Genomic DNA, 14,374 nt, shown 5'->3' on the forward strand with positions numbered 1-14,374 from the left:
AAAGGTAAAGACACAAAGAAGCCGATGCAGTCACCGCGAGGGTAGAATGTTTATTAGAATTTGCGATTAGCGATGTAACATTCACCTACATGGCGCAAAATAAGTCATAAATATGCTAATATGCACGCCTTTATTGAAATGAGCTCATCTCATCAGGGGATGATATATCCAAAGAAAAGTCAGTGATACATCTCCACATATACTGAACAGGGTGGAATGACACAGTAAATAAAAGTAGAAAATCAGCAACAGAGTTTATATAAAATATTTAGAAAGAAATTTCAAAAACGTCCAAAGAACACTGGATATTTAGTAAAGCAAAAAGAGTTGTATAATGCACTGCACTGCACCCGTAATAGCCGTGTGTTTCTTTTCATCCACTTGGAGCTACAGTACTAAATTGGCAGAAAAAGGTGCATGGCTTTTGTATTCAAATGAATCATTGTTTTCATCTGAAACAATACAGGGAGATGACCACATGTGAACGCAGTACGCATTTCATTTGTTTTACAGTGAAGTCTTTATAAATCAATGAATACAAGAATCAACAGAACCCAGTGGTTAAGAGGTCAGTTTAAGAATAAGTGTCAAAACTTGGCAACATTGAGATTATGTCAGAGGAAACAAAGAAAAGAGAGAAAGGAACTCTAAAGTAAAGAGGGTAAAGAAAAGAAAGCAACGTTAGCGTTGTATCCCTGTACCCAAGTGGTGTTGTGATATTTAATAGCATGTCATGCTCCATTAGTGAAGTCCTTTAAAAGAGGGAAAGGCTGTCCCACTTGTTTAACTATTCAGATGGAGGCCATTTTGGGTCTGGCCTGAGATTAATGTGCAGGAAGGGCGAAGGTGAGCTCAGCGAAAGGCAGTAATCATAGTTGAGGTGAATACAATAATGTCGATGGTGAGGATCCATGATTGATAATGGTTAAAGATGGGAGGTCATGCATCCTGGGCCAGAGGCGAGGAGGGTTGGAAAAGCCGTCCGTCACACTGTGGCCTCTGGCCTCGCCGTGCTTTAGGTAGGACACAAGACTGGGGAGGAAAAACAGGTCATAATAATGTTAAGTCTCTACAGGAACATATATAATAAAGTTACATTAATGTAGTGATTATTGTAGCATAATGAGGAAGTTCAATTTTACAATAACTGAATTTACTAGACAATATTCCAATCAGAGAACATACTGTAATGTTCACTGTTTGTGTTCCTCCCCTGTAGGCCTACTGTGTGCTCAGCTATCAGATCAATAGAAGAATGTGGCTGAGCACTTTAGAGGTATTCAAACTGATGATGTGGAGCTTACCTTTCAATATGTAGTCAGTTAGCAGTGTAGGCACCTTCTCACTGTCCTCCTTCATGGCGTAAAGAACTAGGTGGAACAAATAAAAAGTGTATCAACTCATACCATTTTTCCCCAGCCAGTAGTTTTCTATTTGCCTTTGATACACATGTTCTGGGCTGTACTCACGTTTTGTGAGCATCTGCAGGTCTTCAACAGATGGAGCGGTGCCGTTCTTCTCATATGGAATAACTGTATTAAGATACTGAAAACAGAGACGTTCAATGTTCAGATATGACACAGCACTTAACCTGAGAATAATAGCTCAACATTTTGGGAAATACGCTTATAATCTTTCTTGCCATGATTTAGATTAAAAGATTGATACTACTCTTATATCTGTCTGCTAAATATGAAGTGTGGAAGAAGGTGGAAACATCTATCCTGGTTCTGTCCATTATCCTTTCTCTTCTGAGGCAAGTGATTTTTAGAAATCCCACCTATGAACTGCACTTATGAGCTCTCCTTCAATCGCAGAGTGTCTTGGCGGTTCAGTACCAGGCACAGTTTCCTGTCTGTATGCTAAGCTTAGCTCACCAGCCGCCGGTTCTAGCTTCATGGTCGTCGCTAGCTCTGGTCAAGAAAGTAAAGGTTTATTTCCCCAAAGATTCCTTTAGTCAAAGTCAATAGACCGTCAGTCTGTACACTGCAAACATCTACTAGTGACAGAAAGGTTGATGGCACAATCAGTGATCTAAATGTGCACAACGGTAAGCCCAACAACAACAGACTAAACTCAGTATTCAAACCTGCCATCACTCCCAAATGATTGAATAAAGGTATTTGTGGACATGTTTATTTAATTCACTTTAACATATGTAGTGTTGGGAAATACTGCTGTCCAATACCTAATGTCTAGTTCATCTAAAACTGTTTTGTTTACGTAGGATACTTCACTTCTAGCTAAGTACTGCTGTCACACCTAAACCTTGTTTTAAAACATTTGACCTTTGACCTTACCTGTTTCTCATTTCCTGTGCTTCCAAATGTCTGTCTGATACCCGTCTGCAGGATGTTAGACAGTCCCTCCATGCTGAAACGCTGTAGGTCACAACCAGGACACACACACACACACACACACACACACACACACACACACACACACACACACACACACACACACACACATTATTACAAGCTCATCACTTTATAGATCAAATTGGATCAAGAGGTTTTTTTGTACAGCACAGCATCTCACACAAACATGACATCATGGTGAGGAACTATTAACGTTATTGTTTATGTTGCATCTGCATCATTAATGTGTACAATTATATTACATTAGTAATGCTGCCCCAGCAGCCAGCACATAAACACAGCTGCTGCAGGGGAAATACATTATGTTGTTTCCCTGTTACTGGACTGGACTGGACTCTGCTGTTACTGTATGAAGACGACTGCTCACTTTAAGATCTTTCCTGGAAGATACTTAAGAGGCTAATGGACCTGAGATCCATTATGCTAAAAGTCAGAGGGAGGGAAGAGGGAGAGTTCTCAGGCACTGTGGTTTTACCTTTTCTAATTTAACTCAATGAAAACGACAGCATACATTTGCACAACACCATTTCCTTATTAAACCCGGCCCATTGCGGCATAATTAACTCGGGTGTAAAACTTTTTGCGTGTGTAAAAGGGCCTTAGTTGTGGCACACAAGCACACACACATGTGCACTCACACACACACTCACATAATGGAAATAATTAAAGATGTGTAAAGCACACAGGGCCACCCCTCCCTGCCGCTCACCTTGACAGGCATGCTCCCTGTCTTCTCCGTGTGGCCCATGGGAGCTGTATTCCCTGCACTCACAGGAGACGTCCCTCCCCCCTGCAGGCTCAGGGTCTTGTCCCGGCGCCTGCGTTTACTGCTGTCCCGTTGCTCCTTCTGCCTGTTCTGCACCTCCATCAGGGCCGTGATGAACGTGTTCTTCACCTCTTTCTCAAACTCCAGCTCCTCACGCCGAGCCAGCTGGCTGACCAGCTCCTCGGAGTACTCGCGGATGGCGGCCTCGACCCTTTGCAGCAGTTCGACGAGCGCTGAGCTGGGCATCAGACTCAAGCCTGCAGAGAAGATAAAGTATTTTTCTTACCCAGAGGTTCATACATAATGCTAAAATATGATCTAAATCAGTGGATCTAAACTTTACTGTAAGTAGGAAACATGAGAGTTAGGCTGACACAAGCAGGACTTGAAAACTATGTCTTTATTGTAACACTATGTGGTCTCTTTGACACGATATCATTCATTTACAAAAAAAAGATTAAAGAAATGTGTTAATCAACAGCTAATGCCTTTTGGCTTTGTCACATCAGTGGTTTCCAACTCTTTGTTTCTTGTGACTCATTAAGAGAAAACACATATTGGATGTTCATTATCTGAATTGTGGTTGCGTTCAATCACAGGGTGATATTCCCTTTGCAGATTGTTTCATTTTATCTTTTTAGAGAACTCAAGGGGTACAATTAATAACTTTACAGTGTTTCATGAAGAAAAGGAAAATATTACAGAAAAAGAAAGCAACCCCTTTGATCAATCTTATGACCCCTTGGAGGATCCCAATCCCAAGATTGAGAACCATCATGAGGGGATGTTTCTGTCCATATCATCAAACTCATGCCAATTAAGTTCTTATCAAACAAAGCAAATTAATCAAAATATGTATCATTGTATCATTATTATCATGATTAATGATTATTTCACTTTATAACAATATAACTATATATATATATATATATATATATATATATATAGAGAGAGAGAGAGAGAGAGAGAGAGAGAGAGAGAGAGAGAGAATAGAAAACACAAAACATATTGGAGTAAAAGCTAAATCCCCAGCTGTATAAGCAACAGTTACATACCTATAATGTAGATGTACAATAATAATGGTATGGCCAAAGAATTGGAAACATCTATTTATTTACTCGTCTGTGTGACCCAACATATGCGCTCTCCCCCCCACGTGTTCAGCTCCCATTCCCACAGAGGACAGGACAAATACTGCAACTCAGATGGAAACACCACATGCATCATCAATGTGTTTGGCGACAGGGCGCCTTATGGCAGAAAACATCTAGTTCTCTTGAACTCTCACCTGCTGAAATGAGATGACTAATCTGACCATGTGGATTACTAAATCAAATCATGTGCAGGCATCCTCGGTTGGCTGATGTGAACATGAAAACTGACATGACACATATCTTTCCAATCTCTGCAAAAAAAAACTGACAACGACTGAGTAAATATCTTGTTACATTAGATGAAATATATTGCACCTTGTTTGTCCTTGACCATGTTGTCTATGCCCTCAACATAGTTGGCCTTCATGTTGGACCTTCTATAAATAGGGATGATGATATTTATGTCCAGCCTATAGCAAGGACTCAGTTGAGCAGGGTCATTAAACCGAGCAGTTTCATTGGCCAGAAAATATTCACTTTGTTTTCCCAGGAATGTAGTCTGTTCACATCGCAGAGCGGCTGAGAAAATGAACAAATGACTCTCAAGCACTGCTGCGCAAGTGTCAGTTACGAAGCATAATAACATAATATATAATTTACCTTCATAGGAGCAATTGTTGTTGGAGGCCTGTGACAGCTGCCTGATCTCCTCCAGCAGGGAGGGGTTAGTCCTGGAGGAGCAGTGGCTGCTCTCCTCTTCATCCTCCTCCTCAGTTTCGCCAGGATCCGGAGAGTTCTCCATCATCTCGACTATCTCTTCAATGACCTTGAAGAAAGAAAGAAAAAAAAGAGAGAGAGAGAGAGAGAGAGAGAGAGACAGAGAGAGAGAGAGAGAGAGAGAGAGAGCGAGAGAGAGCAAGAGCGAGAGAGAGAGAGAGAGAGAGAGAGAGAGAGAGAGAGAGAGAGAGAGAGAGAGAGAGAGAGCGAGAGAGAGAGAGAGCGAAAGGGTAATGCCACATCTAGCAATGCAAAGATTGTGTCTGGAGTTCCTCAAGGGTCTATTCTTGGTCCTTTACTTTCTCTCTTTGTTATGCTGACGATATGTTTGGAGCATTGTCAAGATTAGATCATTTTTTTCATTAAGTGATTTGCAAAACCTTATACATGTCTCCAGCCATCTAGATTACCAGAAGTCCTTATTGCAAGATTGCCCCAGGAATAAATTAATTGCCTCCAGCTTGTACAAAAGCGGCTCTAACAAGATCTGGAAAATATTAGCACATTTCCACCATTCTGCTCTTCCTGCACTGGTTAAACCTGTGGCGTTTGGAATTGATTTAAAAATGTAACTGTTTTTCCTGAAGGCAAAAATTGAACTTGACCAATTCTACACTGTTGACCTTTTCACCCCATAAACCTCCATGTGAAGTCTTAGGTCTGCTGACCAGCAAAAAGAAAATAAATCTGAATAGAAAAGACACAAATGCCTAAAAGAAGATTATGGAAGATTTAACAGCCAAAAATATTGTAAACAAAAAGTCTCATATTACAACCGCCTTATTATCAAAAACATGGACAAACTGCTCTTTGACACCCACACACACCTGATCAGCTGTGATAAGAGGCTCTTCATTCAGGCAGTTGGCATTGTCATTCTTCTCATTCATCTCCTCCTCCTCTTTTTCGTGGATCTGCAGAATGTGAGACGAAGCATGAGAACAACACAGAAAAGACTACGACAGTAGAAAATGAAGAGTCAAAAACATTTTCTCTGGATTGGAACAATTAGCTGAATCCACAATAATTTTCCAAAAGAACTTTGCCCGGGATCAGTACATCAGTCACAATCATTTGAAAGTCTCATGCTTAAATATTTAAAAGATTTTACATAATTTAGTATCACTTTTTAAAAAGCAATTTACTCATTCATTTGTAAAAGTGTTTTAATAGCTTATGCCTTATTTATTAATAAAATGTAACTTTCATACTGTTTTGATAGTGAAATAAATTGTAATATGAAAAGAATCTGCGACATCGGCTGGATGACAATGTCGACCTGTCAGGTCAGACTGAAACAAACGGCGTAGCAGACAAATTCCTGACTTCTCATCTGACGCCACCATGAGGTTGACATTTGAGGTTATGTTTGAACTGACTCAACACCTTTACCCTGAAATTTGGATCAGACGTTCATATTCCTCTCAGGATGAATTGTTTTTATTTAGTACCAGCAACAGGTCAAATGTTCAATTTGACCAATACTTTGGTTTATGATTAAATACCTGCAAAAATTATATTTAGCCTCAGCTATACTTTGTGTTTTGTGCTGATTAGTTAATGTTAGCATGATTACATGCTAAACCATAATGGTGAATAGGTTAAACATTATACTTGCTAAACATCTAAACACCTAAATTTCCCTTGGGATGAATAAAGTATCTATCTATCTATCAGCATGTTAAAGTTGTCAGCTTCTAGCATTTAGCTTAAAGCACTGCTGTGCCAAAGTTCAGTCTCACAGAGTTGCTAGTGTGGCTGTAGATTTATAGTCTTATTATATTAATGTTGATGTTTGGAGTTAAGGAATTAAGAACACTGTGGCAGAAGAAATAATGGAAAGAGAACACTTGTACAATAACCACATAAAAAAGAAAAATGGTGGCTCCTTTTGATATAAACCGTATAACTTAGAGAGAAACCCAAACAACTCAACATAATGCAGGATCTAGCTGAATACGAGCACGATGGTGCATTTTCACAGCCACCCTGGACATGGCCTGCACTGCTAAGTGCCTGCTGACCATTTGTATGCAACAGCCAATTACGGGAGGGAGGAAGAGGAGAGCTCTGCTGAATGACAGAGCAGTACACATGACGTTAGCTACTCAGTTTGGCTCCTAAAATAATACACATTGTGTTGCTGCTTTCATTAACAGATATAAAAGCATAACTATAAAAACAGATTCATATTTTCCTTTATAAACAGAACATAATAAACTTGTTTTTTTCTAAAAAAAAAGTTACTTTTTTGTCAATGAATGTGGCTAAATAGAAACCCAATGAAATGCATCTTTCCAAAATAAAAAATAAAGTGTACTAATTATTGGGCCTAATAACACAATCCCAGATCTTACAGAAATAGAAAGATGCGGCGTGACAAGTACCTCCTGGTCAGAAAGATTGCCGTTGAGTCCCTCTGAGTCCGTGCCGTCCCAGTTGGAGATGTAGTTGTCGGTTAGAGCATCCCACACACTGCAAAACAACACAGACACATACTTTCACACATGTAACCAAAGTAAAGCACCACAAAAATATAAAAAAACAAAGGATGAAGGAATTAGCTTTAGCTCTGAAGGCTGTGTACCATTTAAAGCAGACACTGTAGTTAGACAGTTATACAACAGCATTAGCTAGAGTGTGTGTTTTATCTCCCTGGCTATAAGGAGGTCTACTCAGCCCTTTCTTCAGCAGCCTGCAACTTAGTCAATATTTCAATGAAGCAAGTCAATGATGCTGGTCAATACGCAGATCTGGAGGCTGCAGAGGAACAATGCACAACAGAAAAAAACAGCTTACTACTCATTAAAGGTATCCTTAGCAGAGATTAAGATAAAGCTTCTCACATCATTGTGCCAGTGGTCTCTGACTGCAACCCGGAGCAATCATCTGTCTGAAGAAGGAATGACATAGAACTGGGAGAGAAGTCTCCTTTGTGTTTTTTCCTCCTCCACTAAGAGACCTGCTGCTCTGCTCCCAGTGTCACTGCCTACACCCGGACACACACTGGACACCATTCAGCCAACAGCTTACCTCACCAGCCTTGTCTGCATGCCATTAATGTGTGCACCAGCAGAGACAACTGCTGTGCTAGGAATTGAAATGTTTTCCTGATAGTTAAATAAACCGCATAAACCACATGCCATTTGAACAGCGTTATTATGCAGGGGCCTGTATTTCTTGCTTGTTTAAGGTGTTAATACCCTGTAAAGAAGTTTGAATGTAACACTGCTGTAAAATAAACTTGAACTTAAATTCAGAATGCTACTTAAAAGGTGCATTAAACCCAGTTTACAAAGAAAATGATACAAAGTAAAAGTGATTTGTTTTCGATGATAAATAATCTCTCCTTAACTTTTATCACGTCCTCTTATAGAAACAAATACCAACTCTAATAAAAATAAACTAGATTTAAAACTTGAAGAACATACAGATCCAGAGTACAACACTGACAACTGACTAAAACTTCCTTGCAGTAGTTTGACATTTTAAGAACTGTCCCTTTCTTACAGAGGATCAGTAGATCCTTGTTCTCTGGACAGAGCCAGGCTAGCTATTATCCCAGTTGCTAGTCCTTATGCTAAGCTAAGCCTGCTGACTGTAGCTTTGTTACAATAATGAAGTTTCATCTAACTGAGTGTATTTTAACTTTTCCTTTTTCTTTAAATGAGACTGAACACTTTAAATGAAATGAAGCTCCTTTAAATTGAATTGTTACTGAGTTGAATCAGAGCATCACAGCACACCAACAGCTCATGCTCATCGCACAGGGAGGCGGTTTGGTCATCTGGCCAGCAGGAACTGGAACTCCATGTTACAAAGCTGTCGTGCTGTATCTGTTGGCCTGCTGCCACTGAAGAGAAATCATTCTGTTTAATATTCTAGTTCTCCATCAGCTTGTCGGTCTCACTCATATCTGCCTTTCTAATCAGGCAGCTGCAGGGATGAGGCCAAAATGTGCGACAGACTGTTTTCAAACAAACATCAGATTTAGCAGTCTGTAAGAATACATATCTAGTGAATGAGGCTCACTTGATTTAAAATCATAGCATTGATTGTATATAAGAATTGTTATGAAAGGGACAATGAGGCTTTGTTAATGACAAAAACTCCAGAGGAGGTTGGAACAATTGTTGTGTTGTTACAAATGTACTAGTTTCCTTATCTGTGCCACAACAAATCATCTTAAAGCCTTGGGTTGACTTCTTGGTTATAACATCAGATTAGTGTCACATCCGCCCACAGCCCGGAGTTCTGTGCTCAGATGTCATTCAAAGCTTTGTTCATCAATACAGACTCATTTTTATAAAGCATTTCAATGTGATTCCCTTCCAAAAGCTCTACTCTTACACCTACAGTCAGGCTATTTTTAGCACGATTCATATCCCCACAGTGTGAGGACGTGTGTAATTCCGCCTCAGAGCCTGCAAGCTGAAGGACGAGTATGTGCAGTCAGAGACACACCAACAGAGCAAAAGCTAACTGAGGCACAACACTGCACATTTAATAATTCAGCATGTAGCCCCACTGTGGAGTTGGGGAGGGCGGGGTCATGCTACTGATTGACTGGTTGTTTGGGACGGTGCGGCCTGTGTGTGGAAATATTTTGGCTTTTGTCATGTGGACGTAATGAGCCGAGAGCTGAGAGTGTGTTGCATATGGTGTTAATGGCAGCATAATGACTGTATCCTGCGTAATTCACATGGCGAACTGGTGGTACAGTCTGGCTGTGATATTTCATTATGCCATTACTCATTATGTCATTATTTATGGTCATTTCTATCACTTTATTATGTTCCTGATGGCCAAGTAGCTCCATCACAAAGCCCAAAGGCAACCAAATGTAGGCATTTTGCTGAAAAGTTAAAATATTCAAATAGAAACAAAAGCTATTAGTTCATCTATCGTTGATCTGTAAGGCAACTGAGCTAAGGATTATGTTTCTGAAAAAACGTATATTTACGTTGTTGTAACATACTAATGCGAACGCTTTGTGATGAAGTGCTGTTTGTGCCAGTCTAGCTGAGACTGAAATGTATTAGATCCATAGAGCTTAGTTGTGCACTTTGCAGGCTTGAAAATACACATTAAAAGACTGATGAATACCACAAGATGTGGCTGAAAGCCCTAGAACATTTCTAGTAAGTGTACCTTGTACTAATATTTTTTACAAACTATATTGACTGTGGTGACTCACTCTTCATCCTGCAGCCTCTCTTCATCATCCTGGTTGTGTGACTGGTTGCGTATGGGCGCCAGGACCTCCGTCTTGGTGTTGTAATTGTGAAAGCAAACATTGAGCTTCTCGTCAAACTCGTTGACCAGGTCCTCCATTGACTTGAAGCTCATCATCTCAGAGAAGTTCTCCAGCTCAGAGAAGTCCTCGCGAGTGATGGAGGCCAGAGGTACGGTGGAGGTGGTGGAGTAAGAGGAGTGTTTGAGCGCTGGGTGGTCCAACTCATCCATGCGGCAGGGCCGGAGGTCCTCAAACTCCTCATCCAAACACACAAGAGGGGCTTCCATACTGTCTGTTAATCTCTGAGCCCTGCACAAACATATAGTGTTTAATGCATAGGGGTTGCTAAATCAGTGCAGTATAAATATATAATGACGACGATGAAAGATAAAACAGTACAATAGATAAAAACAATACAAAAACATTTCAACAAAATATATTTTTTTAAAGAAAATAGCAACAACCTCACATTAAAGCAAGCGTAACATGGGTTTTAAGAAGTGATTTAAAAGAGGTTGCTGATTCTGTGTGCCTCATCTCCTCATGCAGGTCGCCCTGATGGAAAGAGCACGGTCATCTTTAGATTTTAAGCCTCGACTTTGGAACGACCAGAAGGGCCCGACATGAGGATCTGAGGCTGCGGACCGGCTCATACGGGGTCAAAACATTTCCGCTATGTAACCTGGGGTCAGAACCAGACAAAGTGATCAGTAACATTTTATGGGGAGCCAATGGAGATCCCCAATAGTAATGTTGTGTGATAAAACCATGTTTAATTCACCATCTGTCTGAAGCAACATAGGAACATCTGAATGGTTCGTGAAATCAAATGTTTTCTAACCAAGGCAGCCCATAAAACACTGACTGGGTTGCCTTACTTCACAGTTTGTGGGTTTGTAGGTACTCAAAATACCCAAATGTATTTGCACAAGCACTGAAAAAGTGAGTTCTCATAATATGTCCCCTTTAAGTTTATCAGTTTTTATCAGCACATGAGGCAAGACCACTGCTGCAGCATATGTGTTCTAAAGGAAAGAACGGATCAGATAAAGCACAAAGTCTGTATCTCTCCTTATCTGTTACAATATCCCAGAAGGATTTATCTGGCGTCTCTCAAATCACGCCTGCCTTACCTCATGTGGGATGGCACCATGTTGTCTGAACAAAGAGGAGATGGAGGTAGATGTGCCAGAAGGGGAACAGGTCCCAAAGGGAACCTAACCAGTTGGCTTCACTGGGAATCTACAGTTAATTAGGTGCATCGTCTGGGATTTAACTGATGAGGTTTCCAATATTCAGGGCCATGAAAGTATGGGGACTGTTATAGTGCATGCTATATTACAGTAAGGCTATTCTTTGTGCTGGAGTGACAGATATGTATAGAGGTGAATTCAGTGCTTTCCAAGACCTCAACAAATATTTTTGATTTGCCTGGTGTCTGTGTTTTAGAGATGTAAGCATATTATAGGTAAGAAAATTCCCTATTCCTAAATGATAAAAATTTGTATTAGGTTTTGATAGTTCAGCCAATTAACATTCGAGTTCACAGAAATGGAAACACAAAGAGGAAGCAGCTCCCAGTAAAATTATGCTGATGGTAATTTTGACTATAATATATGGAAGAAATAATGTGCTGAAACCTTTCCTTGGAGCTCCTAAGGGCCATTAGTATTTGAACAATCTAATCAAATGTTTTTACATAAAATAATGAATGGGAGTGAACCTGTAACTAGAAGCAGAAGTAATTGTTGTGGGTCCTTGTGTACAGACACACCTGCAGTTGCAGTCACACTTTTAAGAGAAGTTGTACCTCTGTCTGTCTGACTGTCTGCAGTGTAATTACAGTAGTGAGGCCTAAATTTCATCCATTGTTATTTGCTGGACGGTGGCCTGGCCTAAGTGGGTGAGTACAGAGAAGCCCATTTAAAAAGAAGATTGTGCAAGCCTCTTCCTCCTCATCACACCACTCAGCAAAGTGCTGCTCCGTCCACAGCCGGATAGCTCTCTGCTCTCTGCTCTCTGCTCTCTGCACTGCTGTGTATCTTTTTTAATTGCATCAGCTCTGTCTTTGGCTTAACATTTATTTAATGTTACTGCTGAGAAAATGACTTCATGTTATATAAATCCTTGCAGCAGAGAAATAAATCACTCCCTTGTGTGACAGTGACTGACAACTTGTGTCCGTCAAAAGATCCAATTAAGCTGTTTTAGTCTACTTAAATAAGGGGCATTAGTAGCTGACTCTAACTTTGCCACATGGAGGCAGGAGGCACTGATGCACTGCTGCTTGAACATTTGGCACGGTGAAAAATCACAAATTGAATTTCCTAATAGCACTTTCCAGTCATGCTGAAGCCTTTTTATTTACTGCTAGCCCTGTTGACGCTGGAATATTTATCAGTAGCAAAAGAAGCGTATGGAATCACAGCATCCACAGTGAACCTGACGGCTGTATGCATGGTGTGGAGATGTGTGAAATGTGCAGGTATTGAATGTCTGCATAGTGTGTTTGGGATATGTGTCAGCCTTTTTTCTATGTGACCTTCACAGACAGTGGTGGTGGTCTCAGGTGTGTCTCAGTGCTCCACAAGCATGCAGGTATGAAAAGAGCCAATCACCAGAGCTCATCAGGGGTCATTTAATGCAAATCACTCAACCCATGTTACTGTGGGGGGATGACCACAACTACATGACCAAACCACAAATCCAACACCTATTGCACTGCAGATTCATTGCTGACACCATCATGCTTGTCATATGCAGAAACTCCATTTTTCACATTGCAGTTTATTTAATTCAGAAAGGGAAGGACAATGTCAACACATGCTAGAGCTATTTAAAGCCATTAGTGTGCGCCTGCTGTGTATCAGGAATATGAAATTAAATTATCGTTTACATCTATTATGAACCATTGTTAAAACAAAATATGACTCCAGGCAGGAATGTCATATTGGTATTGAAAATCTGTTAAAAATCATTCTTATAGTATCGCACATAAATATAACTGAAATGGATTCCACTTCAAATTATTATTCAGGCAGCCGTGGAAATGAAGCAAGTGCATGTCATCAGCTCATCAGAGGAAGAAAAAAAAGGAGAGTGGGGGAGGGAGAATGAACAGCGAGGAGAGAGGAAGGGAGATGGAGGAAACCATGGTTACAAGGCAAGGATGGAGGGGAGATGGTGCACAACAAGGACCTTAGAGAGGTCAAGACTGGAAGAATGAACAGCAGGATACAGTAGGAAGACAGATTACAGATTACCTGCAGTAGATGCGCTGCTGTTGTTATGGCTTGGTGTGGAGGCAGGATCTTCTCGGACGAGGAGAATCTGTGCCTAATCCTCCCTCCGCTGCAATACCCACGGACGAGCAGCAGCAGTTACATTCATTCCAGGGGGAAAGAGAGAAAATCCAAATCAGGGATGTAAAGATGGCAGCGTGGTCTGAGCTCTGGTCTGTATCCCTTCCCTTACCCGTTAGCCCACAGCCACCCTTATCTGTCCTCCCACAGCCCGTTGTTTTCCAATCAATAGGCAGCCAGCCCCGTTCACACAGAGCCTGCGCACTGCCAGGCCTCTGACGATATCAGCTCACCCCCTCCCTTTCTTCCCTTACCATCCTCTCTTTCTCCCTTTGTCTCTGCCTCCTCCTGCCTACTCCCTCCCTTCATGCATTAATTCGCCCAATATTCATGAGGACAGGAGGAGGAGTAGCACGTTTGGGGGAAGGAGACTTTTCTGTAGCAGGGAAGCACATTGTTTATCTGTCTACCTCGTACATTAAATCCTGCTCATATCTTACCTGCTATAGTCTACTTGATCATACAGTCACAGATCTGAGTTGAATGACATGTTCAGAAGAGAATGTATTATTTTGAACCTGTATATTTACACAAAAAACTGCATGGTGACAAAAATGAATGAAAATCACACTATACTGTGTTAAAGACTGAACATGTAGAGACATAAAAAACAAATTAACTTTTAAAATATGAAATCAAGCTTGTATTTGTGCACAACTAAGCCAAATCAAATACAATCAAATCAAATGTCTTTATATAGCCCAATATCACAAATTATACATTTGTCTCAGTGTGATTTACAGACTGTACAGGAAACGACA

General features: G+C 40.6%; 1 protein-coding gene across 1 annotated transcript; it reads right to left on the reverse strand.

Annotated features, from left to right (window-relative positions):
- Positions 1–25: 25 nt before the first annotated feature.
- fez1 (fasciculation and elongation protein zeta 1 (zygin I)) lies at positions 26–13,796 on the reverse strand. Its single transcript, XM_029448863.1, has 10 exons — positions 13,515–13,796; positions 10,213–10,560; positions 7,403–7,490; positions 5,843–5,929; positions 4,899–5,064; positions 3,088–3,401; positions 2,301–2,381; positions 1,470–1,545; positions 1,305–1,370; positions 26–1,032 (listed from the first exon to the last, which is right to left on the reverse strand). The coding sequence occupies exons 2-10, from the start codon at positions 10,536–10,538 to the stop codon at positions 1,016–1,018; spliced, it is 1,221 nt and encodes a 406-aa protein (XP_029304723.1). The 5' UTR covers positions 10,539–10,560; positions 13,515–13,796; the 3' UTR covers positions 26–1,015.
- Positions 13,797–14,374: the final 578 nt, after the last annotated feature.

The sequence above is a fragment of the Cottoperca gobio genome, chromosome 14, assembly GCF_900634415.1.
Source record: "Cottoperca gobio chromosome 14, fCotGob3.1, whole genome shotgun sequence".
Taxonomy (NCBI): Eukaryota; Metazoa; Chordata; class Actinopteri; order Perciformes; family Bovichtidae; genus Cottoperca; species Cottoperca gobio.

Bases quoted from the DNA above. Each gene is read 5' to 3' on its own strand.
- fez1 (XM_029448863.1), bottom strand. From the start codon at position 10,538: ATGGAAGCCCCTCTTGTGTGTTTGGATGAGGAGTTTGAGGACCTCCGG. The intron at 3,402-4,898 runs GTAAATTATATA...TCTTCTCTGCAG, and splicing joins CAACAATTGCTCCTATGAAG to GCTTGAGTCTGATGCCCAGC. The intron at 1,546-2,300 runs GTAAGGTCAAAG...CTCTGTTTTCAG, and splicing joins GCACAGGAAATGAGAAACAG to TATCTTAATACAGTTATTCC.